This window comes from Daktulosphaira vitifoliae, unplaced genomic scaffold (assembly GCF_025091365.1).
Source record: "Daktulosphaira vitifoliae isolate Bord-2020 unplaced genomic scaffold, ASM2509136v1 Scaffold_4, whole genome shotgun sequence".
In the NCBI taxonomy this organism is placed as follows: Eukaryota; Metazoa; Arthropoda; class Insecta; order Hemiptera; family Phylloxeridae; genus Daktulosphaira; species Daktulosphaira vitifoliae.
The window spans coordinates 11,671,367-11,698,257 of record NW_026099575.1 but is presented as its reverse complement, the minus strand read 5'-3'; the positions used below and the strand labels follow the sequence as shown (position 1 = coordinate 11,698,257).

Sequence of the window (26,891 nt, the reverse complement as noted above, 5' to 3'; positions counted from 1 at the left end):
CTGATACGAATATCCACATCTACAAGTTACTTTAGTGTATTCATAATTCAAATATTTATTGTTAATTCCCTGAATTAAATTTTAGTTTGATAGAATCATCAAATACTACGAATTAATTTTTTCATTTTAAAATATACTTTTAATTCAGTTGAAAATATACTAAAATATAGTTCGCCAAGTATGATTTTGCAATAGTATGAAAAATTATTTTTCATATCAATGAAAAAGTGACTTGAAATTTGTTTTCTGTAAAATATTACTCCTTTGCAAACGATTTTTCTTCATGACATCAATTAAGTAACAACCACGTTATTGGAGTATGGACTGAATATTTTGATACTATCCATTCAAAAATCTATAGATCATTTAAGCATTTAATTTTATGGGTTCATTAATCAATTCACTTGGACAATAGTGTACGAAAGGTTTTCTTCGCAAAAGGCTTCCCTTTAATTTAATAAAATATAATAGATAATACTATTTAAAATAATATTCTACTTTATGGCAATATATATTTATACGCTATGAGCATTTTAAATAAACATTTCAAAAATATGCTAATGTTCTTAATTGAACAAGGTAAACTAAGAGTTTGTCATATAAATACATTTAGTATAGTAATACATTTTATAAAGTTTAAATTAAAAATTGTAAGATGAATGAAATGACACTCTAATTTGGGATATCACATTTCTATATGTTAGCTTTTATCACATCTGTTACTATAAGTATAATCATGGTTAGGCTTTCAAAGAAGCATTATAGTTACACTTATTTTTATTAATCATATGTGGTACTTATAAATGCAAACTAAAAAATAACTAAAAATATAGTTTATCTAAAAACGTATGAGTTTTTATTGTAATAAAGTCACATTAGTATTAGTAAAAAACGTATCCAAAGCTTTTAGTTTAGTTGTCTCGTTAACGTTCCTTTCTACAGCACCTTGATTGCATCAATACATGTCGCGCTAAATTATATATGACTTATTCGTAGAAGCTTCATAAACAACCTATTTAGAATACGAAAAATTCACTATTAAAGTAAGAAATCGCCTATTAATGAATATATTTTTGTGTTTGTTTTATTATCACATGGGTATACGTTTAAATAACTTGAAATTTTTTTAAATTATGGATAAAGTATTATTGTACACAATTAAAAAACAGAATAACATACAAATCAATTATTAAATAGTTAAATTTCAAAAAAAACTTTTCTAAAAATTTCATATTATTCTAAGGTACAACTCTCCCTAGTACTACATTTTCTGATATTGCTGTTTTTCATATAAACTAAAATAAAAGTTGTCCCAATTTTATTATCATTTTAAACTTGTACTTCAAAAAATAAATAATTGACTCTAATTAACCATTCATTTTGAAATATGACACAATTTAATTAATAACCTTGTTTGAATTAAATTTTTTTTCTATTTCTTTGATTATTATAATTATTAAGTATAATAAGGATGACAATGTTTTTTTAATTAAAAAAAATAATTTACATTTATTTAAAATTGCTCCAAAAATAAGAAAAAATTGTCTGTAAGCGCTGTAAGGTTCTTACTTTATTTCTTAAGTCTAATAGGCGGAGAGCTTCTCCACCACGTTACTATATTTTCCACGTCTACTTCCTAAAATTAATTTTTTATAGACCTATGAATGTATTAGTGAAAATATTAGCCTTTACAGGCTTCATGCCATTTACGTCAATGTTTAAGCTTTGTTATTTGTGCATTTCTAAAAATAGTAAAAAAGAATACATCTAATTATATTCCATAAGCCTTTGCTTATATGTTTTGAATATGAAAGTCATAAATAATCAAAAGTTTTGGTGAGTTTTAAGATCATCTTGAGATATATTAAGTTACCTTAAAAATTATTTCTATACATGTTTATTAACACTGGTGGTGATGAATAAATAAATAATAATAAAAATTTATATTATCTTGATAAATTAAAAAATTGTTTGAAGATACGTTTGACGTATTGATAAACGTAATTAATAGTTTAAAATTTTCATAATGTATTCAATTTGATAGAAAATTTTTCTTTTGTTCTCTTTAACTACATTACATGAAATTCAACAAATACATAGTTTATAATGATATCTACATTAATGTTATCTTATACTTGGCAAACAAATAACTAAAACATAGCATTATTATTATCATTACAGTAAATTACGACAAACGCCTAACACGTTTATGACAATTTCTGGTACCTATATTTATAATTAGTTGGATTTAACAATCATCGAATATGGCACGTTACACGAGCAGTCAAATTACTATTTGCTCTGATGACACTTTTGTTAGTGAGTATTTAAACATTTATTATTACATTTTTCAGTCATGTATTAACTTATAAACTAGAAATTGAATACATCATAAAATACAAAATTAGACATCAAGGAAATTAGTAGTATTCAGCTTTCGTTCGTCTATTAATAACGCATAACTTACTATTCAATGAGTACTTATACCGTGACTGTAAGTATAATAACTAAACGAGATTCATTTACAAATCTGAATTATCTTCTATCAAGTACCATCGACCGTATTGAAATAATTAGTTTCAGTGTCATAAGAAAATTTAGTTTGTATTTAAGTATTTAAATCATGATTGTTAAAATTAATCATTTATTATTATATTTTTTTACTTAATTAAGATATTTTATTAAAAGTCTATACATACAACAAACATAATGTTTTAAAAAGCATGAAAATTGATTAGACTTTATTAATTTTATAAAATTATTTTTTCAATGACGTTTCAAAATGGACCTTGGCTTAATACAAAGTAACATACATATTATATCTGGGTGATACTAAAACAACCAAAGAAAATTAATAATATTTATCACTAGTTAATTAATTTTTTTTTACCCCTTATACTTTCTAACTTTATTTTTTTAAATGACAATATAAATATTTAACTAATTTATAAAATAAAAATGACTAATTAAGTAAATTATTGGTTAATAACAAGTTTGGACCAGTATTTCGAAAATTATTAACATTTTTATACTCTGGCGAGAGGTACGTCTAATAAATATTGCCATACTCATTCTTATACCCAAATTGTTATTTCCTGCCTTTCGTCATATTATTAAAAACCGTCTGTATTAGTTTTTTTTTCTCCTCTAACAATCTATTTGTTTCTACGTAAAGGTCTTCGCACTATGAATAGCCTCTTTAATTTAACTAGTCCAATTTACAATGCATCTAAAAAAAAATCTTTATAGATACTAAAGGAGCTTTTGACTATGTACTTACACCTTTACTTATTTCTCGTCTTCATAATAACATACCACAATAATTCCTTTTCTATGCCTCCTCTCTTTTGCAACTTTAATTTTTCTCTTTTCACTCGTCGCATTCTTATGTTTACTTCTCTTTCCTGCAATATTTTTCTCGCTCTTCTTATCACGACCTTCTTCAAAGAAGCTATTTAAACTTTATTCTATTTCAGTGCAATTTCTTCTATAAGTCGCTTTAATACTCTATTTTATGTTAACAAATATTGTAATTTTTTCTGAACATAATTTTCAATGTCAAAGCCCCAGTCATGTGACTTTGTAGGATATGAAACTACCGACCTCCTTGCCACTTCAAATGATTTATCTTCTATAACTTGTCTTATTCCTTTCAATGATTTTTTGAGTAATTTTCACAAACACTTTGAAAGTAATTCGCAATTAAAATGGTATGTCTTACCATTGCCATATGATATAGATCCTTGACTCCAAGCATTCCTTCATAACTATTGTCTCATAATCTTAATATTTACAGTAAGGCCATCACTATGTATTGATATCTCAGATTTGACCATAATCTCTTCCAACCCACGCTTCCCTACTTTCTCTCAAATCTTCTCATTTTTTCACATTTCATAAAAAAGTGATGGTCGGTTACTTCTCTTATTTATTTTCTCTTACTTACCTTATTAATTGTCCCTGCCTATCCATTAATACAACCTTGTTAATTACATTTTTTTTCGACATGACATATACAGGATGATCGAAATCTGGTAAGACACTTATTTTCTCAGAAACTATTGAGAATTTAAAATTTTTGTAAAAAGAAAAATTATTACATTTATAAAACTCTACAATAATATGAAGTTAAAAAAAATTTTTTTTAAGAAAATTATAAATAAGGGTTTTTATCCTTGAAGGGACGAAAAAAATAATGGTTTGACTACATATTATTGTAGAGTTTTTTTAAATTCATATTTTTTCTCTATAATAAAATTTTAAATTCTCAATATTTTCTGAGAAAATGAGTGTCTTACCAGATTTCAATCACTCTGTATACTTTCTCTCTCACCCCTACTAATCCTCAAAATATAGTTATAATTCAATCTGTCTTAGTGCAGACTTTGTAATTTAACGATATAAATTTAATTTATAGATATTATTATGACATTTCTAAGAATTTTTGAAAATTGTTGTAATTTTTTTCTATTGTATTATTTGTTGTAGTAATAGTCATGCACAATGTTTTAAGTTGGCATAATTGTTAAGTTATATATTTACACAACAAAAGATACAAAACAAAAATAATGTTATTATGTTTATTTTCATAAAGTATTTTGCGAAAACTTCTATTAATAAGCTTAAGCTAATTAATTAGAGTACTTAGGTTTAAATTTTAACACGCATTTAATGTATTTAATGCAACTAATATTACATTTCTAACGAATGAATTATTTATTTTAATCGTATTAATGCCAGTTTTAAAACATGACTATAATAATAAATTTCTTATTTATTTTAGCAATATTTGTGCGAAATATCCACAGTTGTTTAAACAAAAAATATACATGTATAAAGATTTCAATAAAAAATGATAATTTTATTTTGTTAAGTGTAGGAACAATTTTCGCCAATAGAGTGCGTACTCATCCTAATGTATTAGCTATTAAAATATAAGTTTGTGTCATTATTTCATTTTACAGTATGTATCGTGAATCTAAAAAGAGAAGTTTGCTTTTGTTTATATATATATATATATACGTTTTTTAATAATTTCTATAATTTATACTATTTCTTTTCGCATAAAACATTTTGTAGTCTGTTTTATATGAAAATAAAAAATTAAAATTATAAAATTTTTTGATACATAAGATATTTTTTATAAATTTTGATATATTTTTTCATTATTCATTATGATTTTATGTAAAAAAAGAAGAGGTAAGTTATCACTTAATTTTTTTTTTTATTTTATTAAGTGTACTTGTAAAGATAAATTTTACAACTCTTACTTTAATTTTAAATGAGAGTAGACTTAGTAAAGTTGGTTACTGAATGTTACTTGTACACCTATACCTCTAAGTGCGACATATACCCTAGTTATTCTTTAAATAATTTATCGTACCTAAAGCTGAACTAATGTATGAAGAGAAATATTACAGGTTACAGCAAAATACTAACCTACCTGTTATTTTTATATAATGAAGCTAATATTATTTAAAATTAAAATTATAAAAAAATATTAATTTAAAACTAATAAATATTAAAAATATTTAATCTAAAAAGCCATAAAAATTACTAAAAAATCATAGATCCGTATTTCATAAACAATCTTACCATTATTAACGCTAAACATTTACTGACTCATATAACCATTATCTATTTAAATGGTAAAGTTCCACTAAACTTTTTTTTTTACAATTAAAGCATTATTGAAAACTTCTGAAAATAATTTCACAATAATAGTATATGAACCAGTTAATATTTTTCAGTTCAGTTACTAATAGTCGTTTAAAGTGCCTAATTTTTATTGTAATTGTTAAAGAGCCTTGCCGTCTTTTTAAAATATGTAATAGTATATGCTTACACGATTTATTATTATTTATTTATTTATTTTGCTACAAAAAATGTATTAAGTTATTAGTAATTACAAATTTCAAACATCTCCAAAAAGCAAAGTTTGTGCAAGTGGTGTAGATATTATTTTAAAATGAATAAAGTTCACAAATATATACAATTATAAATGAAATGTTATTTTAATTAACTACTGTAGAATTTAAATTTAAATTTGAATTTGAACAAACCAATCATTTTCAAAATACCCAAAAATAATATGTAATGAAAATACCATTCGTTAAAAAATAATTCTTTATATGACATATACTTGAATACAACTTTTTGATCATTTATGAACACAATAAATTTTTAATAATCTTAATTAATTTTCTAACTTAATGATTTTAAGTCAAGTTGAGTCAAGTTAAAAAGAAATCATATCTGACGTAAATAAAAAGTATTCAATAAATAAAAACCAATTGACATAAAAATCAAATTCATTGAATTAAGAGTAATAATAATAGTATAGATTTGTTTTGTTTTTTATATGATTCAAATAAATAAAACATAACCATAATAATCTCTTACTATATTTTAATTAAAAATAAAGTAATTTTACCAAGTAAATAACAAAAATTGATAACATAGTATGACCTTAATATGTAAAGTAAAATCGACCTTAATCATTTAAATTATAATCTTTTGTTAATGTTAATATAAGATGAAAAAATATTAAAAAATTAAATTAATTATAGAATTATTGTTAATTTTATTAATTTTTGAAGATCATACATAGAAATTTGTTTTATTGATAAAACTAAAATTTAATTAATACATTTTTTTAAATAATCTTTTTGTTTTGCATATAGTTTAACAAAACTATATATATTTTTAAATATTTACAATCTATTATGCATAATAATAAGTTAACTATTTTACATTTATATTGAAATAAAATTGTAAATTAATCGCTCAGAATATACATGTACTACAATATTATTTTTAAAATATCTTATACGTACTAATTTTCTAACTGCAGCATCCTAACAAGCACAAATAAATATTACATTTTTAACAGTTTTGAAATCAATGCCTATAGTTAGAAAAATACCATGCTCAAGTTGAGCTATGAAATTAATTGCAAGTACAACACAATTTAATCAAATCAATGGTACAACGGTCTTTTTAAGTGATCTTAAGAAAATTTCGAAATCTCTGAGTACATAAAAAAATTGTGATTAAGATACTTTGATTAATATATGACTAAAGTAATTATTTTAGAATAATACGATTCAATATATTATAAAAATTAAACAACCCATGGAAAGCAACTGTTGTTTTTTCATTTTTCCCTTCGTCATTTAAAAATGTCGATGTAAAATAAAATGTAAAATAACCTAAGTTAATCAATTATTATTTTTAGCTTTATCATAATGAAAATAAATTAATTTAAATCGATAACTAGATTTTTAAACTTAAATGTAAAAATATCTATTTACATTTAATTTGAAAAAATTGATTATCCTTTTAAATTTTTTATTTTTTTTTCCCCGTTTATTATTTATATATTTCTAGCTGTCTTGAACCGACGATTCCCGTGTATTAGTTTGGCTTTTAGAATTTCGTAGTCTGTGTGTTAGTAATTTATTTAATTGTTAATTTTATGCGCAATAAAGTTGATTCCTAGATTAGATATATTTTATTTAAATTATATTATGAATCTAAACTTTTCTAGAATCAATTTAATCGCTCAAAAAAAAATTCATAAGAATATATCCAGCCGTTTAAAAGGAGTTTAATTACTTACACATTGACAGAAGAAATATGTATATAAATATACATACAAATGCTTATAAAAATTCCTAAAATGTAAAATTATTCAATTAGATTCTTATTAGATCTGAATTGAGTTCTTTAAGAAATCTTATACACCCCAAAACCCTAGGTAGACTTTTGAACCTGCTATTAATTTAAACTTATAAACTAGCACAGGGTAATAAAAAAATATTATTTTTAAAGTACTAAAGAGTAATCTCAATTACGCATCTCCCGCCTAAAATGTATTACAACGTTATATTTATTACTAGATTAACATTTTTGTAAAGCTTATAAATTATCTTTATAAATACAGACTCATTGTAATTATAACTATTCCTTTCTCGTTAACTTTTAAAAAATTTTTTATAATACTTTTAAAAAAACATGAAGTTCAATGATTCAGCCTTTATTGGAATGTCCTTTCAAAGGTTAAAATAAGTAATGACTGACCTTGTTGTCCATTAGATGGTATTATTATATTTACATGTCAACATTGGATTATATATCCTATTAAAAATGTATAATACTTGTAAGTTATTTTTACATTTTTGCACACGAGAATATTTTTTGATTATGTAGCAATATTAATTTTATTCGATTATTGTTAATTATTTTTTGACGTCTCTCTGAAAATAAACTTGATAAGTAATACTCATAATAAATAATAATCGTTAAGTTATTGATTGTACAAGTGTTTTAATTGCTTTAAAGTAAAAATAAAGTACTTTTAATTTTCAAACATTATTTATCTAAACATGTTTACTTTATTTATTATTTAAGTACAAAAATAATGTAAGAGACGTGTTTATGGGAATTTAACCGAATGTGTAGTTGCCTCTTTTCACATAAGTAAATTTGAAATTCTCAGATTAATGAAACTCAATTTAAAAAAGTTAATTTTTAATCAAATTTTTTGTAAATTAAAAACTTAAAATTAAATGATAATTTACTAAAATACTTTTTTTAGATAACAATTTTTTAAGAATACTATTAATTAAAAAAAAAATGCTCTCTCAGTTTTGATGCGAAGCTAAAATGGGTATTATTATATATATTATCATTATAATTTTATTTCAGGTGGTGTATATAATAGAAAGGATAGTCCTAATAATCTTAAAGGACCTTTAAAAGCTGCAAGATTATGCATTTTAAGTTTAATTATTCCTGGTATACTGGTTATTGCTCCCCTTTACATACGATATCATGTGTATTCAGACCAAAAATATCCTTTAGCAGTTACCGATATGAGGATTATTGATCAACGTATATCTACATTTTGGTGTCAAGTAAGTTTTTATTTTTTTGTATAACAAGATAAGATTATGTTTTTACTAGGGTTTAACTAATATTGAGACATTAATTTCCGACGCACCTAGCTGTTAAATGTTTTTGAGCATTTAATATTTAAAAATGTAATACAATTAATGTTTATAAGTAATACACAATTTATAATTATGTACAATAAAAGTTACTTAAAATTAAAAACTTCAGGTAAAAATGAAATAATGATGTATAAATATTTCTAAACTTCTGATGAATTGATATGTTCAATAATCTTTAACATAATATTAAACTTAGTGGTTTTTCTGCCCTTAAAATATTTGGCGAAAACAATATTTTATTTATGTTACATTTTCAAATTTTATTTTCAGTTGATTTTTAGCTTCGATGCGAAGCTGAGAAGGTATTAATTTTACTATGATGTGTTTTTTTTTTTTTTTTATGTCTGTTGCCACTTTTTCTCAGCTCTCACTGGACCGATTTCTTTCAAAAATACGTCAAAAGATTAAAAATCGTATCTAGTTGGAGACATTACCCTTAAAAATTGAAAAAAATTCCCTCGTTACCCGCAAATGTGGGAAATACCCAAAAAAATTACAAATTTAAAAATCGGTAAATTTTCGAATTTTTTTCAATTTTTTTTTACTTAAAATTGCTATAACATTTTTAAAAATAACCGAATCAATATATTCTTTTTTTATATAGATGCATGATATCATTACCTTTCATTTGATATCATTTTTTTGAAAATCTAACACTTACCCTACTCACAGGGGGGATTTAAAATAGCAACTTTTTTACAAAAACTAAATTTTTCAACTTAATTTTTGAAAATGTTCCGGAAATACTGCGTCCTTTAAACATATATCAAATTAAAGCTTATTTTATGTACTATAAAATGAAAAAAAAAATTTGTCCCGACACTTTATCTTCAGCATGTAAACGGCTGCTGTAGTTAAAAAACGCTATTTTTGTGTTAAAATTTTCGATTTTAAATTTTCAACTTAAAAATGTTATAACTTTTCGAAAAATGTAAATATCAGCACAAATTTTTTTTTTCTAAATACATTATAAGTACATCTTTCATTTGACATACTTTTTATTAAAATTGGACAATTTCCCCATATATAGGGGGCGTTCAAAACTTGAAACATTGTATAAAAAATAGAACTTTTTCAACTTAATTTTTGAAAGTTTTCCGGAAATACTGCATCCTTTAAACATATATAAAATTAAAGCTTATTTTATGTACTATAAAATAAAAAAAAAAAATTTGTCCCAACGACCTATCTTCTATGCGAAAATGGTTACCGTATTAAAAAATATGCTATTTTAATATTAAGGTTAATGTTGCTTTTGTAATTATCCATCAATTTCTTAGAATTAAATACTATCTACAGATTTGTATCGAATCGTTTCTTATGATAGTGATTTTAATCACTATCAGATTAAATCTATACTGGACCCAACTATGCAACGTCTCCACTATGCCGTAACCCCACTGTGCTGGATTTTATGATATATAGTTCAATTTTTTAAAATTAATATTCAATTAATTATGCTAAATTGAATAGTTAAAAGAATAATAATTTTTCTGTACGTAACTATATAGTAATTCAATTAATATTAAAAAAATAAACAGTTTTTTTCCAATCAAATTTAAAAAATTCGCTTACGCTCCTTTTCCTAGGAGGAATTAATAATATATCTATTATTATAAATGTTAATAGGTGTATTTACTTTGGGTTCTCTAATAGGTAGGTCTAATATAATTTATCCTGTCTTTAAGAATATATATTTAGGAGGACTTTGATATAATACGAGTAAGGGGCCTATCCTCTTCCAGTCTTCACCAGAATGTGCTCATTGGCCTCTCTTCAACTAAATTCGAAATATAATGCTTGGTTTTTATTATTTATACATGATTACTTTTAGCGTCAAGTTGTTACTACTAATGCCACGTTCAATGCATTTTTGATGCCCGAAAAACCAACAACTGCAACCAAAACAGAGTTTGTAGAAATGGAAAGACATATAATATTAGAAGATGATATTAAAGAATATTGGGGATTTTATTTACTAAAAGATTCAATAGTAAAAGTGTCTACATGTTCTAGGTAAGTTTTGTTTAATTTATACCTGTTAATATATTTTATGAAAATTTGAAAAAAATTATAAAATTAATATTCTTATGATTTACACATATGCCTTGTTAGAAAAAGGCTTTTACTTGAAGTAGACTGAGGTACGAATTTAGTAAAATATTTAGATGCTTTTACAGACTCATGCTCACTAGGCATTAAAGTTATTCCAAAAACAAGAATAATCAAAATTGAGGAATAACAATGACTATTTATTTTCAAAATAATGATGTAATAAACTACAAAAAAGGTCTTACATAAGTTAAGTAGGTTGATTCGGATCTGGATTTTAAAAACTTATTACAAACAAAGTGGAGCTAAAATTTAACGAAAACTTTAAACTCGAATTAATTCAATAACCGTTATCAAGATAATATTCAATAATTTGAGTGAAAATCCCCGATTAAAAATTTGTATAAAATAAATGTAATAATAGTATGTACAACGTATATATGTATACTAATTATAATTGTTTACAACGTCTGCAGTTTAATATCAAAAGAAAATAAATAAAATAGGACGTCTTATTTTTTAATAAGACTTAGGATAATTAATAAGGACTTTTTAATAATAACTTAGGATCTTAATAAGAATATTTAATTATAAGTTTTTAAAGAAAATAAAAGTATTAAAGAAAATTATTATGATACAATTTTTATTTAATAGGTGGCCAGGAGCTAGTCTTATAATCATTAAAGGCCATAAACATTTAAGGGAATGTGCATACATAGGAGATAATTCTAGTGAAGAACTTGATGAGGTTGAATCGTCCGAAGAAAGTAATGATACTCATATTCCTAATTTTATGAGAAAACTAACTACGGGAATGACTGTACCAGATATGGCACCTGACGTAGTTTATATTAGTGCCAATACAACTGATTATAATGGACACCTAAAATATTATAAGCAAGTTGCTAAAAATGTAAATCATCATTTAAGTTACGCAGAAGATTTATACCAAAAAGAATTAAATGAACGAATTGAAAATGAAGACTACGTAACTCAAAATAAAAAGTATAAATCCATAATTTCTAATGGAGAGCAAATAAAAAATATACCTCAATCAAAAGAACTAATTGAAGAGTCATTGAGGAAGTTAGCCTCTCAAGGTAAAGATGGAGCTATACTTTTACAAAAACTTAAAGAAGTCATTGAAAATAATCTAAATGGCTCCTTGAATAACACAACTGAAACGTCTAACAGGTTACATCAAATAATTGAAAGTGCTTTAGCTGATGATAATACATCATGGAGAGGACCAAGATTAAGACATTTTCGTAACAGATTTAGGAGGACTGCAGAAGAACCTCATCGATTAAAAGAAGACCTCATTTCACACGACAAGAAAAACGATGCTGCCACAGAAGAAGTAGGTGCATTTTTTTTAATATACAGCATATTTACTTTAAACTATTTTGATTTTAATGTCACTCGTTAAAATTTAAGATTCTGAAATGGAAATAAAACTTAATTGAAAATTAGTATATGTATAATACAAGACCAATAATAATTATTTAATTATAATTATTATCGTACTTAACTCAGAATGTGAGTTTAAATAAAAGCTGAATATTTCACTAACTAATTAAAATTTAAACATTATTCCAAAAATTTAGAATGAAAATTCAAAATTTGAAGCATCTCCAGTAAATTAGTGCCATTTATTGTTCATCAATAATTATTATACGATAATAACTACTAATTTGTCATATTATAAATGGTTTATGAATAAACTTAATGGTTAAGTGGTTTATTTATCACAAAACTATTTCTAGTTGTAGTGTTTTAAGGTACCATCATTGAATTCTAATAGTGATGATAAAAAACATAAAATTGATTAAATTGTGATAATCATTATCGATATACATATGAGATTCTCATTGAGTTTTAAATTATTCAATAATGAGTTGGTTTAAAAAAAACGATTTTCACTTTATGTTAATCTTATTTTGAATTAAATAACTGATATTAAAACAGATTTGAAGTGACCAACTAACATAAATCCAATTTTCTTTTATGGGTTTTTTCTGCTTTTATGTTAAATTAAATGTAAAACGCTTGTATTCAATTAGTAACTTCAAGATAGCTCATGCTTTAATCAAGCATTTCAGTTATTTTTAACAATGTTTTACAATCACTGAATAAACCTGAATGATGTACATAATTGCATTACAGTAATAGCGAAACTGACCAATTTGCCATACTCGTTTTAAAACATGAAACACATTCAATTACCTACTGGGACTATAACAATACTATTTCTTATACTTCAATTGAAAAAATGTTATACCTTAACTATACGGTCTATATAACGTGGTGAATTTAATTGCTTTGTCAAGGTTACAAAGTTTCAATTTTAAAATAGGTAATTCAAATTAAATTACTAATACGTTTTTTTAGTCTACTCAATTAGTTCACCCTTTTTTTTGTTGTGGTTATATTTAGTAATTATACAGGGTGTTCAGTAAGTCAGGAAACGGGTTACAAACAATGAGAACAATAGAAACCCGTTTCCTGACTTACTGAACACCCTGTATAATATTATCACTTTGAAGTAAAATGATATAAAATCCTTACTAAATTATAGTTGTATTGCACTCGCAATAAGTTAAAATGATTGAAATACAGTGTGGAATAAAGATATGATAAATTTTAAGCATTGAAGTTGTCTTTCTACATTAGATTGATGCTCCATCTCCGGACGGAATTGCTCATGTTCGCGGAAAAGTATCTGAAAATGGGACTCGTTTAGTTAAAGATCGTAGTCACAGTGAATTTTGGTCCTCATTCTCAAGTAGCGAAGAACAACTGTTAGAATGTGAAGGTTTGCTATTAAGTCTCCCGTTAGCTCCACATTCTCAATGTTTACCTCCAAATAAAAACCCCAATTATGAGGAAGCGAGCCATTCTAACTCTGTAACTTACAAGTATGTACTTAAAAATGTATTAATGTAATAAATTATATTCTAATGTTTTAAATATTTTATTAATGCTATTATTACTTATTATATTTAATCTTGAGACTAACTTTTGCGTAAATATAATCCCTACAAAAACAAAACTGTAAAAAAGTTCTAGAATACTCTTCTCAAAAAGAAATTATGCCTATCATTGTAATAATATCTACATTGTGGTCAAGTCTGTTCTTTCTTTAATTTATAAATTCACTTCACATGTTCTTTTCATGAGGAACACTCTTTTATTTGTAAAAAAAATATTCTTTTAATTCTTAGCCAGTTTTTGGCTAGTTGAGTGCTAAAATAGTCTTAGTTGCAATGTCCAATGAATCTTTGAAGGTAATCTTTTTTTTTTCTGAGTTTTTTCCCGTGTATCACTCACGTAATACCTAAGTAAAATTAAGCTAGTATTAAACAACAAACTGACTCAGTCTTAAGAGATACAAATAAAAAAGCCGTGTTGCTCATAGAAGTATATGTGAATTGAATTTATAAATTAAAGAAATAATACACTTGAGTACAATGTAGATATTATTACAATGATAGGCATACTTTTTTTTTTTTGAGAAGGAGTATTTTAGAACTTGGACTATTTTCACAATTTGTTTTGTAGGAATATCATTTCTTTTTGTTTGCTTTAACGTCTAGATCGACGTATCATTTTTTACAAGTACATTATAGTTATATATGCAGACTGATCGGTTTTCATAGACCAGTCGATTAATCGCAAAATAAATACAGTATTGGAAAAAAAAAATTTATTTCATTTAGTTGCATATATTTCTCGAATTATCAACTAATAATTATTTTTTAGAATCATCCCTTATAACTTAAAGGAGTGTCAACTTTTTTTTTTTTTTTAATAGATATATACATATTACTAGCTTATAAAATGGAAAATAATCTAATTAAGAAAATGAATGGTCGATAACAACTTTTAGACCAGAATTTCAGAAGTTATTAACAAGTTAAAGTAATTACTGTAGGTGATTTAAAGATTTATCACTAGACATTTCCCGACCGTACACTTCGTCCCCCCTGTATAAAAATGAGAATAACTTCCAAAGTACTGGTCTAAAAGTTGTTATCAAATATCCATTTTTTTATTACATTATTTTCTATTTTATAAGCTAATTAAATATATATGTATATATTTAAAATTAAAGTTATCACCCCTTTAAGTTACAAGGATTGATTCAAAAAAGTAATTATTAGTTAATAACTCAATATACAGAGTGATTTTTTTATCATAACCCACTCAATTATTTACAGAATAAATATATTTAAAAATTTTTTTTTTTGGATTATCTTAAGTTACACATTATTCTTGAATTATTAACTATGTAATACTTTTTAAGTTCATCCCTTATGCCTTGTAAGGGCGTTACCTTTGTTTTTTAAATAGAAACACATATTTTTAATTTAATAAAATGTTTGAGTTTTTAATTTAATAGTAAATGGCATTTGAAATTTTAATATAACTATATTCGTTTATTAGATATAAACATTTAAAGTTTCAAATTTTTGAGTTAATATACATGTACAATACACAAGGGATTACAAATACAGGTAGCTAAATAGTTTTTATGACATCGCTGTCACTGTCACGGATTGTTTATTATCAATTATGACTATCAATAGATATACTTTTTATATAGTCAGTTAGTGGTGTATTTATGAACTCACAACAATGTGCCTTACTACCATTGATAATACCAATGCTGTGTGCATGCGTATATTGATGTCATAAAAAACCAATTAGTTACATGTATTTATAATACCTTGTGCATTATACATGTATATTAACTCAAAAATTTGAAACTTTATATTAAAAATTCAAAAGCCATTTACTATTAAATTAAAAAAAAACCCAGCACAGCTGGGTTGCGGCACAGTGGTGACGTGGCATAGTTGGATCAAGTATTATGATATCTGACAGCGATTAAAATTACTATAAAAAAAAACGCTTCGATGCAAATCTTTAGATAGTGTTTAATTTTAAAAAATGGGTGGATTATTCCAAAAGCTACATGATCTGCTAGTTCATTATGAATATCCTAATTAAGATAAAGTATGTCGAATGAAAAAGGGATATTAAAAAATATTATTTCTCATAAAAAAATTATGTTGATCCATACACTTTTCAATATGTCATAGCATTATAAAGTTAAAAATGTAAAAAATAAAATCGAGAATTTTCACACAATAATAGCATTCGGTAGCCATTTTCACCGTGAAGATAAAATAAAGTTCGAAATTTTTTTTTTGCATAATAAAGTAAATTACATTAGCTTTAATTTAAGATATATATAAAAGTGTCAGACTTTCCGAAACACTTTCAAAAGTTAAGTTGAAAAAGTTCTACTTTCTACATGCATTATTTAGATTTGAACCGCCCTCAAATATAGGGAAATGGTCCGATTTAAAAAAACAGTATGTCGAATGAAAGATGTATATAAATACTACTTCTCATGAAAAAATTGTATTGATCCATACATTTTTCAAATAGTTATAGCATAATAAAATTAAAAATGTAAAAAATAAAATCGAGAATTTTCACACAAAAATAGCATTCGGTAGCCATTCACACAGTGAAGACAAAATAAAGTCCAAAAATTTTTTTAAAAAAAAAGTACATTACATTAGCTTTAATTTAATATATATATTAAAGTGTCAGACTTTCCGGAACATTTTCAAAAGTTAAGTTAAAAAAATTAATTTTTTGTGAAAAAGTTGTAATTTTAAATCCCCCCCTGTGGGCAGTTAAAGGATCAGATATAAAAAAAAATATACCAAATGATAGGTAAAGATATCAAGCATCTATATAAAAAAAAATTATATTGATATGTTCATTTTTAAAAAAGTTATGGCAGTTTTTAGTAAAAAAAATTGAAAAATGTTTGAAAATTAGCGATTTTTAAATTTGTATTATTTTTGGAGGTTTCCCCCATTTACGGGGAACGAGGGATTTTTTTTCAATTTTTAAGGGTAATGTCTTCGACTAGATACGATTTGTGATCTTTTGACGTATCATTGCAAGAAATCGGTTCGGTGAGAGCTGAGAAAAAGTGGTAACAGACACAAAAAAAAAAAAAATAAAAAAACACATCATAGTAAAACCAATACCTTCTCAGCTTCGCATCGAAGCTAATATGTGTTTCCATTTAAAAAAACAAAGTTAACGCCCTTACAAGGCATAAGGGATGAACTTAAAAAGTATTACATAGTTAGTAATTCAAGAATAATGTGTAACTGAAGATAACCAAAAAAAAAAAATGTTTAAATATATTTATTCTGTAAGTAATTGAGTGGGTTATGATAAAAAAATCATCCTGTATATATATGCAATTATATGAAATCAAAATATTTTTTTCAATATTGTATCTATTTTAAGATTATTGAATGATTTATGATAAACTGATCACCCTGTATTTCTATATTATATATTATAACTTACTGTAAGTAAATTGAATTTAGAAATTGAAATTGTATAACTTCTCAATAATTTCACATTTGTATTTTTAGGATTCCATCAGACGGATATTATTTCTTCGTATTCAATAGTGAAAATGAAATTCAAGATAATTTTATACGCATTCATTTTGCAATAAACAAAACTGTATACGATGTATCCCAATCTTTAGCATCTTGTCTAAATACTACAGGCGAATGTCAACTGCCATTGAGCTTTTGGTCGAAACAAACCACAGTGTTAGAAATGTTAAGGGCTGGACCTAAAAGTGATTCCAATGAAGAATTCATTGCTATATCAACATGCCAGCCAAGATCAATGATTTATGCTATTTGTTTGATTACAGCACCTATAATGTTTGTTTTATTTTCCTTCCATTAATTACTTTTTACTCTGATTATTCCTAAAAATTTTGTTTGCTATGTAGTTACACTTGTTATGTAAGTACCTTAATTTAATATATTTTATATATTCTTGTACATTTTATATATATTATACAACAATGTTTATAATATTGAAACTTATTATTTGACCAAATATTTGATTAATTATTAGAATTCTTCATTAATAATGCTGTAGTCTATTTCTATTCCCCTATTTTCTGTTTTCATAAATATCACGCACATAAAATAATTAAACACAATCATAAAACATTTTGTAAGCAACAGTTTATAATAATATTTCTTTTACAAAAAAAATTAACCATGCATTACTTTTTGCCAAAAGTTACCATGGAACCGTATAAATAGTTCAGTTATACGTATAACTAATTTTTAAAAGAATAATTATTAACATTATTTATATTTTTACTAAAAGTTTTCCAAAAACTGGCAATGATTTATAAAAAAATTTGACACATTTATACAGTAAAAGTAACATTTAAATGAAAAAAATTATTGACGATTTTTTTATTAGATAATATTTTATCTAGGTTTATTTAATTTTCCGTTAATATTAATAAAAAAAAATTTTGTAGTTTTTATGAATATATGGTGAAAAATTAAAATCATCTTTTTAATTTAAATTATATTAATAAAATTACAATTTCTTAAATGAAGTATAATACATGTTATACTATTATTTTATTACATATTGTAAACTATAATATAAATTTATTATGTGCCATATAATACTTCTTATTAATTAAAAACATGTGTAAATTTGATAAATAAATACATTTTTTTTTTTTAGGATAATATTGTAGTATACTTATACATATTATTAATTTTTAATAGTTTTCTACGCCATAATTATGTTAACATTTATTTATTCAAGAATTATAAATTAGCATCCAAATAATATAATATCTATACGAAATGTAGTTATAAAAATATTATTTTATTGCTTTTAATTTATTATTAATTAATAAGACTGAAATCGTATTTATTACCTAGGCGTATGTTTAATTGTCTGTGATCAAGAAGGCTAGTTATTTGTTATAAAATTAATTTTGATAAATTGTTATAAATTATCAGTTCTGCATTGTTATTTAATTTTACTTATACTTTTGTATTTAGATTATTTAATAAAAGCTTCAAAAATATTAATTTGTATTATTTTAGTCTACATAGGTTAAGCTATCTGTTATTATTTAGAAACTACTGTTTTAGATATTTTCCTGGGGAAAAAAATATAATTCCAACTAACTCGAAAATATTTAAGGATATTTTACGTTTAAAATATCAAAAATTATAATAAAAGTAATATCATTTGTGTAATATGTTTGGCGATAATTAAAACTTCGGATCTGTAACTATCACTCCAAAGATGAATTCTGTAACGAGTTCGAAACGTCACTCACTACAAAACTGAAAACATGAATATATTTGTAAATATTTTAAATAATACATTAATGCATGAAAGCTTTAATAAATTCATGGGTTTGACGTTATTATTCGATTATATATAACGACTTTTTATTTTTACTACCCTATTATTTACGAAATAGGGTTCCCTTTTTGTTAAAAGATAACGAATAATCAATTACGATTTAGTTTACATTCTGGCACGTGCTCAGCACTTAAATTTGTTTTATATCTATTGTTTGATAAAAAAAAGTTCAATGAAGTAAATTTAGCTTGCCGCAAATCTGGCATATCGTCGAGTAACACTTCCATGCGTCGTAAATTGAACACGTGCCATATAATCGTAACTATCCAAGTACCAACAATACATTGGCGTTATTATAAGCTAATAGCTACTATATTGAATTAACGAAGAGCTGAAATCACCGAGTCAAAAGGGATTGAAAGGTGGATTAATTCCCTTGTAGATTTTGTATACCAAAGTATTACATGAATATCATTCGTCAAATTTATCAAGCGTCGTATTTCGCAAGTATTAAAATTTAAATATTTATATGTTTTTATAAAATCTCCATGAAAATATAAAATGCTAGATAATTTTCACATTTTAAATTAATATAAAATAAGGTGATTATGATATAAAAGCTTTTTGGGGACTCGAATGATTGATGTCATTTATTATTAACAATAAATGGCATTTAAATTTTCATAATAAAAACAATTAACTTCTAAATTTTTCAAGTGACGAACAATTATATAATGCCTTTATAAAATTAGCGTTAACTATTGTAATAATTTAAGTAACACAGAAAATCTAACTGAATATACATCTGACCCCATGCACTCTTTATACGTGACCAGATATGATGAGAAAGTGATTGAGCGGCACACGACCATTTGATAATACTTTTTAATTTCTGTGTGTAAAGTAATTCTCAGCAATTTAGATTAGCCGTTATCTTTCAACAGGATCCTGCTTTAGCACTCAACGTGAATATTATTGGCTTAATACATAACCGACGCCTAATAGGGTTGCTGCGCAAAGTGGGGTATAGAAGAATACTTACTGGTGAAAAGGAACGTGGTCGCTGCACGTGTCATCATCGCAGTTTTTTACTACACAACGTCAACACCCTTCCTATTTTTATTTGTATACATTTGACCACTAGAAATTTATACTAACTTAACGATAATTATGTAAATTAAAAGTAAGCCTCACAAAAGCATACTTTTTTTATAAATTAATTTTTTACTTTTGAAAAAATAGCAAAAGAAAATTCTATAAAACAGAATGTCTTAAGTATTTATATTTACTACATCGAGATTATTTTTTGAAATTACAAAGTTCAAAATTGCGAGGTTTTCACGAATTCGTCGATATTAGTATTGAAACTAGTAATATTACAAACAAATAAGCTTAAGTGTAAATAAGAGTGTGCATTGCCTACTTATTACCAACAAAGATGTCCATAATACCTACAACAATATAGTTACAAACTTCGAACTTGTAACTAACGATCCCAACATGAACTTTGCAACGAGTTCAAAACGTTAGCACAAAACTTAAGACATTGATGATCTGTAAATATTTTAAATAAAATAATTTGGTACCAAAATCCCTCATTAATGTTTTAAAGATAAATTTCTAGAGCATTTCATTGCTTGTAAAATTTTTTATTTTTTCATTAATGTTTTATAGTATCAAACGATAATTATATTATAAAAAAAGATAATAAAAATATTAACTTTAATATTTTCACTCTAAATGTGGTTGTAAACTGTAATTTTTTCATGAATATTATCATTGCTTGAATTAAAGCGAAGTGAAAATATTAATAATAGTATTTTTGACGGAGCGTCTAACCAATGGTGAACGTTATAAATGACGTTTATAATCAGTATAATTAGAGCTTTCAAATAAAAACTAATTAAAGAAAAAAATTTGTTATTGTATACTTTTGATTGTTTTATTCCTATAAAAAAATTTTGCAACTAAAAAAAAAAGTTTTTAACTGATAAAAATCATGACTCGGCAAAATTTATGAAATATACACCCAGAGAAAAACCTCGATCTATATAATAAATTCATTGTTCAATTTGATAAATATATCATTACTATTGAACCTATGATAATTTTTTTTTTTGTCTTGAACAATAATTATTCATAAGAATAGTTATTTTGTTCGTATTAATAAAACATTATCATACACCCTTGATAAAATTTCTCTATCAAAATTGATTGAGGTTTTTCTTTGGGAGTACGACCCCTAGAAAAATGTGCCGGTTCACCTCTGCAACTAACTTAAAAGTTAGCAGTCAGGTTTTTTATTTATACCTGTGTATACATCAATAACAACTATATGGTATTAAAAATTTACTATTTGCGGCTATTCTAATACTAATCTTATTATTATTTCAAGTGTAAGTACAATATAACAAGTTAACTTGATTGTACTTGTTAAAAAATATGTAGCCCTAATTTTTTTCCAATATAATTTATTAATTACATTTTTTGTAATTATTTAAAAAGCTAGTTCATAAAAATGAAAAATTCTAAGTACTAAGAAAATAAATTAAAGCCTACATGTAAAATTAGCATAAAATTATTGTATATTATTTTCTCTATAAGTAATTATCGTTCGATACTATAAAACATACAACAAAAATTTTAATCTTAACAAAGAATGAAATACTCTAGAAATTTAACTTGAAAACATTGATTAGGGATTTTGGTAGCAAATTTTTTTTTTTGACTATATATATACAATAATTTTTTATTTTATTTTTAGAACGTTATTTAAATCTATAATATTTTTCAATATACTTTAACAATCGCTTTATAATAATAGCTTTACTTAAGAGATAATAAAGTATCAATGGGTGGTCACATTCAGAGGATAGCAACGAAATGTGATCACTGATTGGTTGCTAAGGTATAAAAGGGTGGTCCTAGTTCACCCTCGTCGCTTGAAAATCTTTACGCTCCTTTTTTATTTTTTTATCACAGTTTATTTTCAGGATACAAGTATTTCTAACGTAAAGTTAATACTGTCACTTGAATTTTTTTATTTAAAATACAAATTCAGTTGAATAACTTTTAGCGTTCAAATTGAGGTGAGTAGTAATTTTATGAAATTTCAATCTAATTTATCAATAAATTATCGAGGGTCTAGTATTAGATGAGTGCATAGATTATGATTGAATGGTTTAAGTTTTTTCATGAATGCATAATATTTTTTTCGTTTTACTGGTCTTAGGAGCGGAATTCTCAAATTTCTAACCTGAAATACATTTATTTATAATTGATTATAAATATAATTCAGGCTCTAATATAATATGCTCTCTGAATTAGAAAAGTATATATCAACTTTTATAGCGCGTATTTATTTTTAATTAAAATAATATAAAATGATTATGCTGATTTAATGTTTTAATTATCATTATATTAATTATAGTGTTACATCATGCAAAGAGAACTTTTCTGTTGCGAGTATATGGATTCGTTTTTATTTTAAAGATATATTTTGTGCTAGTGATAAATTTCATAATTGAATGTGAAATAATTATGGATAAACTTATTTAATGCAAAACCTTCGACATGGTAGATATTTTTAAATAACTAGGTGTTTCAGTAAACTCTTTAGAATTTCCATGATTTTGCTGCGTGTGCATTATATAATGTAACTTAAAAATTTTAAGTTGAGATTGATATTAACAATTTACTTCAATGCTAATTTCACTTATTCTTCGATTGATTCGCCACTATTATAACAGGTCTGACATTAGGGCAATTTGAGCCAGATCATCTGGCCCAGATGATTGTCTTAAGGTCTTATCTAAATTAAAATTGCGTTAAAGTAAATATTGAAAATTTAATTTTTAAGCAAATAGTCTTTTGATGATCAAATAATATTTCGGGATCCACAGAAACTCTTGTCAGAACTAATTAGAATTTATAAGAAAATATCTTAAATTAATAGATAAATTATGTTCGAACATTAATAATCTATATATATATTATACAAAAGTGTTTTAAAAATATTATTTTTTAGGAAAGTTATTGTATAAAGATTTATTATATTAAAGTTGTTTTTATATTTAATAAATTATAATTTATATATCAGCGGCTTTATTGCGACAAAAAAACACATTTGTTTTAAAATATATAATATAATTTACGAACCACATTAATTGAATGTTACTATTGGTTATATATTGTACAACAAACAAAACGTATTTTTCAGCTTGTAAATTAGAAACACTCGAATGTTACTTTTTTATTAAGTAAATATGATTAAAAATCAACATACACAATTACAACAGTTATCTAATGAATCAAAAGACGAATCGTCGTCATCACGTGTGGCTGTTTTGTTTGGATCCGATGAAGAATGTGAACTGACATCAGACGATTTGACGTCCGGTGATGAAGATCCCTCGTCAAGCAACCAATCGATGAGTATTCGACGATTCGCGATAACTGATTCTCGAAAGCCTTATACGGTCACCAATTCTAGAGAACGTTGGAGACAGCATAATGTGACTGGCGCTTTTGCTGAGCTCCGAAAACTTGTTCCCACTCATCCACACGATAAAAAGTTATCGAAAAATGAAATTTTAAGAATGGCAATCAAGTAAGTTCATCAACATAATATTTGTAACTCAATTCATCATTTGAAATGTGAGCCGTTTAAAGGTTTCTATTTTTTTTTATTGACTATGATAAATATTATTTATTTATTTGATTTTTCGAAAATTATACGGTATTTATTATAATATAGTAATAATTTTATAATATACACTTAAATGTATATTATACATTTAGTGCTACAAAAAAAAATAAATACCTATAACATAAATTAATTTGTCGAAAATGAAAGACTATATTTTCGTCCATATTATAGCAAATTATCAATGTATAAATTACAAAATATGATTATGAATGAAACTTTGAATATAATCGCTAATAAAATAATTGAAAGGTGAATTCATGAACTAATAGAAATTGTATCATTTTCCATAATTTGTTTCCCATGAAAAGCTTCTGGGGGGCTCCCTCCACTCCTCCTTAGACAGTATCCCATTCTATGAATCTTACAAGTTCAAAATTTGTGTTTATGTTTAAAAAGATGGTGGATTATTCCAAAAGTTACATGATCTGCTATTTCTTTATTAATATCCTGATTAAGATAAAGTATGTCAAATGAAAAAGGGATTATTAAAAAATATTATTTCTCATAAAAAAATTGTCATGATCCAGACATTTTTCAAAAAGTTATAGCATTATAAAGTTAAAAATGTAAAATACAAAATCGAGGATTTTCACACAAAAATAGCATTCGGTAGCCATTTACACCGTGAAGACAAAATAAAGTCCGAAATTTTTTTAAATAAAAAAGTACATTACATTAGTTTTAATTTACGATATAGATAAAAGTGTCAAACTTTCCGGAACATTTTAAAAATTTAAGTGAAAAAAGTTAATTTTTTGTGAAAAAGTTGTCATTTTAAATCCTCCCCGTGGGCAGGTAAAGGGTCAAATTTATAAAAAAAATATGTCAAATGAAAAGTAACGATATCATGCATCTATATAAAAAAGTTATGGCAATTTTAAGTAAAAAAAATTTCGAAAATTAACGATTTTTAAATTTGTAATTTTTTGTGGGGTTTCCCCCATTGACCGGGAACGAAGGAAATTTTTTCAATTTTTGAGGGTAATGTCTTCGATTAGATACGATTTGTGATCTTTTGACGTATCATTGAAATCGATTCGGTGAGAGCTGAGAAAAAGTGGTAACAGACACAAAAAAAAAAAAATAAAAAAACACATCATAGTAAAACCAATACCTTCTCAGCTTTGCATCGAAGCTAATAAAATAATGACGTGAACATAAGCTGATTTCATTTTTCAACTTTTAAGCTATTAAGAAAAAATCATTTATACCTAAATACTAATAACAAATAAGTTATAATAATTTTAAAAATAAATATAAATTATAAATAATGTAAAATTTATTTTATTTAAAATTAAAAACAATGCCTGCCTTTTTTTAGTCATATTTTTATTACTATTATTTAGAGCACGCAAATAACAAATTAACAAAAACAAATAAATTACCTATTGTAAACTAAATTATAAAAAAAGAAACAAATTAAAGATAAGATTTATCAAACAATTTTTCATAGAGTATACTCTATCGAATTTTGTAATCAACTAGATTCTAATCAATGCAGATACTTGGTAGTTTGTTATTATTTGTTGGACCAGAGTTAAAAAAAATTTATCTACAACCACGTTTGGAGTAACTACTATTCCATTTATTATTACGTCTAGAACGTTATCTTTTTCAAATAACGTTTTTTATGAATATAAAACTAAAAATACAGCCATAATAATAACTATTATTCAATTGAAATGACAAATTAATAATAATTTCAATGTATATAAAGCCTAGCACGTTTTTGATAATTCGTAAAAATAATTGAATTTTAAATTTGGGGGGGGCCGGCACGGGGCCACATTAAATCTAAGGGGGGCCGGCCCACCCATGTCTACGTGCCTACATATAAGAACAAAAATGTCAATTATAAAAAGAAAGACTTGATTAAATAAAATTTGTTTTATAAAATATTTTAATTTTAAATGTTATATTTTTTCGTTATAAAAATGTTTAAATGATAGTATAAATATTTTATGTCTACAATTAATAAATAATATAATATTTTTAACTAAAATTGTTTAATTGACTTCAATTATATTTATATTTGTTATATTCAATTAACTATAATTGATAATTTATGTTGAATATTTTTATAAATCAGAATTATTTTAATTTATTCCATATAAAAATGTACTGTAAATTTTTTTACATATCAGTTGTAACACTAACTATTATTTTATTAGATTTTATTGTTAATTATAAAGGTATATTCGTTTATTAAGTGGAGTTCTCGAATGGCAAGAGGGTCAACAAGACATTAGCAACAACAACGAAGATTACATTGATAACAATATCTACAAAATATGCAGCAAAAAAAATCAATATACGACGTAATATATTAATTTTCACGATCAAAAATTTATAAAACAAACACTTATAATTATAACAAAATAGATTTCCTACAAAGTATAATAAAATGGATGTATCATTTATTCGTGGTTTACGTAAAATTAATGAATGAATTAACAATAAATAATTTATTTATGTAAATTTTAATTAAAATTTATATATCTGGAAATATAATTACACTGCTTTGATGATTTAAAAAATGAAATTTCTTCCCAAATAATCTCCGTAAAAGCGGTTTAATAGATTTCTTTGGTGCGTACTTATTGTGCATAATAATATATCATTTCATCCCTTATAAAAATAGTTTTTCTATTAAAAGTGTAGTCCAAAATGTTATTATTTTTAGAACTTTATTTTAATTCTTTTTTAATTTTTATGCAATACACTTACTTAATTGATATGCGAGTATCAATTTTAAATATTAATATTTCAACTAACACTAAGAATTTTAACTATATGAATTTTACCCTTTTTATAAATAAATTAATAGGTAATAAATCAAAATTTATTTAACAAATAAAAAACCAAAT

General features: G+C 24.5%; 2 protein-coding genes across 5 annotated transcripts; both read left to right on the top strand.

The window, feature by feature from the left end:
• The first annotated feature begins 913 nt into the window (after window positions 1-913).
• Window positions 914-19,033, top strand: LOC126904189 (uncharacterized). Of its 3 annotated transcripts, XR_007703688.1 has the most exons (8): window positions 914-1,043; window positions 2,182-2,319; window positions 8,710-8,918; window positions 10,849-11,030; window positions 11,721-12,426; window positions 13,740-13,984; window positions 17,540-17,926; window positions 18,881-19,033. XR_007703688.1 is itself a non-coding variant. In XM_050682960.1 (7 exons), exons 2-7 carry the CDS (start codon window positions 2,265-2,267, stop codon window positions 17,865-17,867), a joined length of 1,725 nt encoding a protein of 574 aa, XP_050538917.1. In that variant the 5' UTR covers window positions 914-1,043; window positions 2,182-2,264; the 3' UTR covers window positions 17,868-18,356. The 3 variants fall into 3 exon arrangements, 2 of the variants coding, with proteins under 2 accessions (XP_050538917.1, XP_050538918.1); XM_050682960.1 differs by lacking the exon at window positions 18,881-19,033 and having other exon boundaries at window positions 17,540-18,356; XM_050682961.1 differs by lacking the exons at window positions 914-1,043; window positions 2,182-2,319; window positions 18,881-19,033 and adding an exon at window positions 5,022-5,199 and having other exon boundaries at window positions 17,540-18,354.
• Window positions 19,034-19,578: 545 nt separating this feature from the next.
• On the top strand, window positions 19,579-26,751 carry LOC126904209 (T-cell acute lymphocytic leukemia protein 1-like). Of its 2 annotated transcripts, XM_050682992.1 has the most exons (4): window positions 19,579-19,823; window positions 22,310-22,405; window positions 23,536-23,925; window positions 26,217-26,751. In XM_050682992.1, exons 3-4 carry the CDS (start codon window positions 23,582-23,584, stop codon window positions 26,344-26,346), a joined length of 474 nt encoding a protein of 157 aa, XP_050538949.1. In that variant the 5' UTR covers window positions 19,579-19,823; window positions 22,310-22,405; window positions 23,536-23,581; the 3' UTR covers window positions 26,347-26,751. The 2 variants fall into 2 exon arrangements, with proteins under 2 accessions (XP_050538949.1, XP_050538950.1); XM_050682993.1 differs by lacking the exon at window positions 22,310-22,405.
• Window positions 26,752-26,891: the final 140 nt, after the last annotated feature.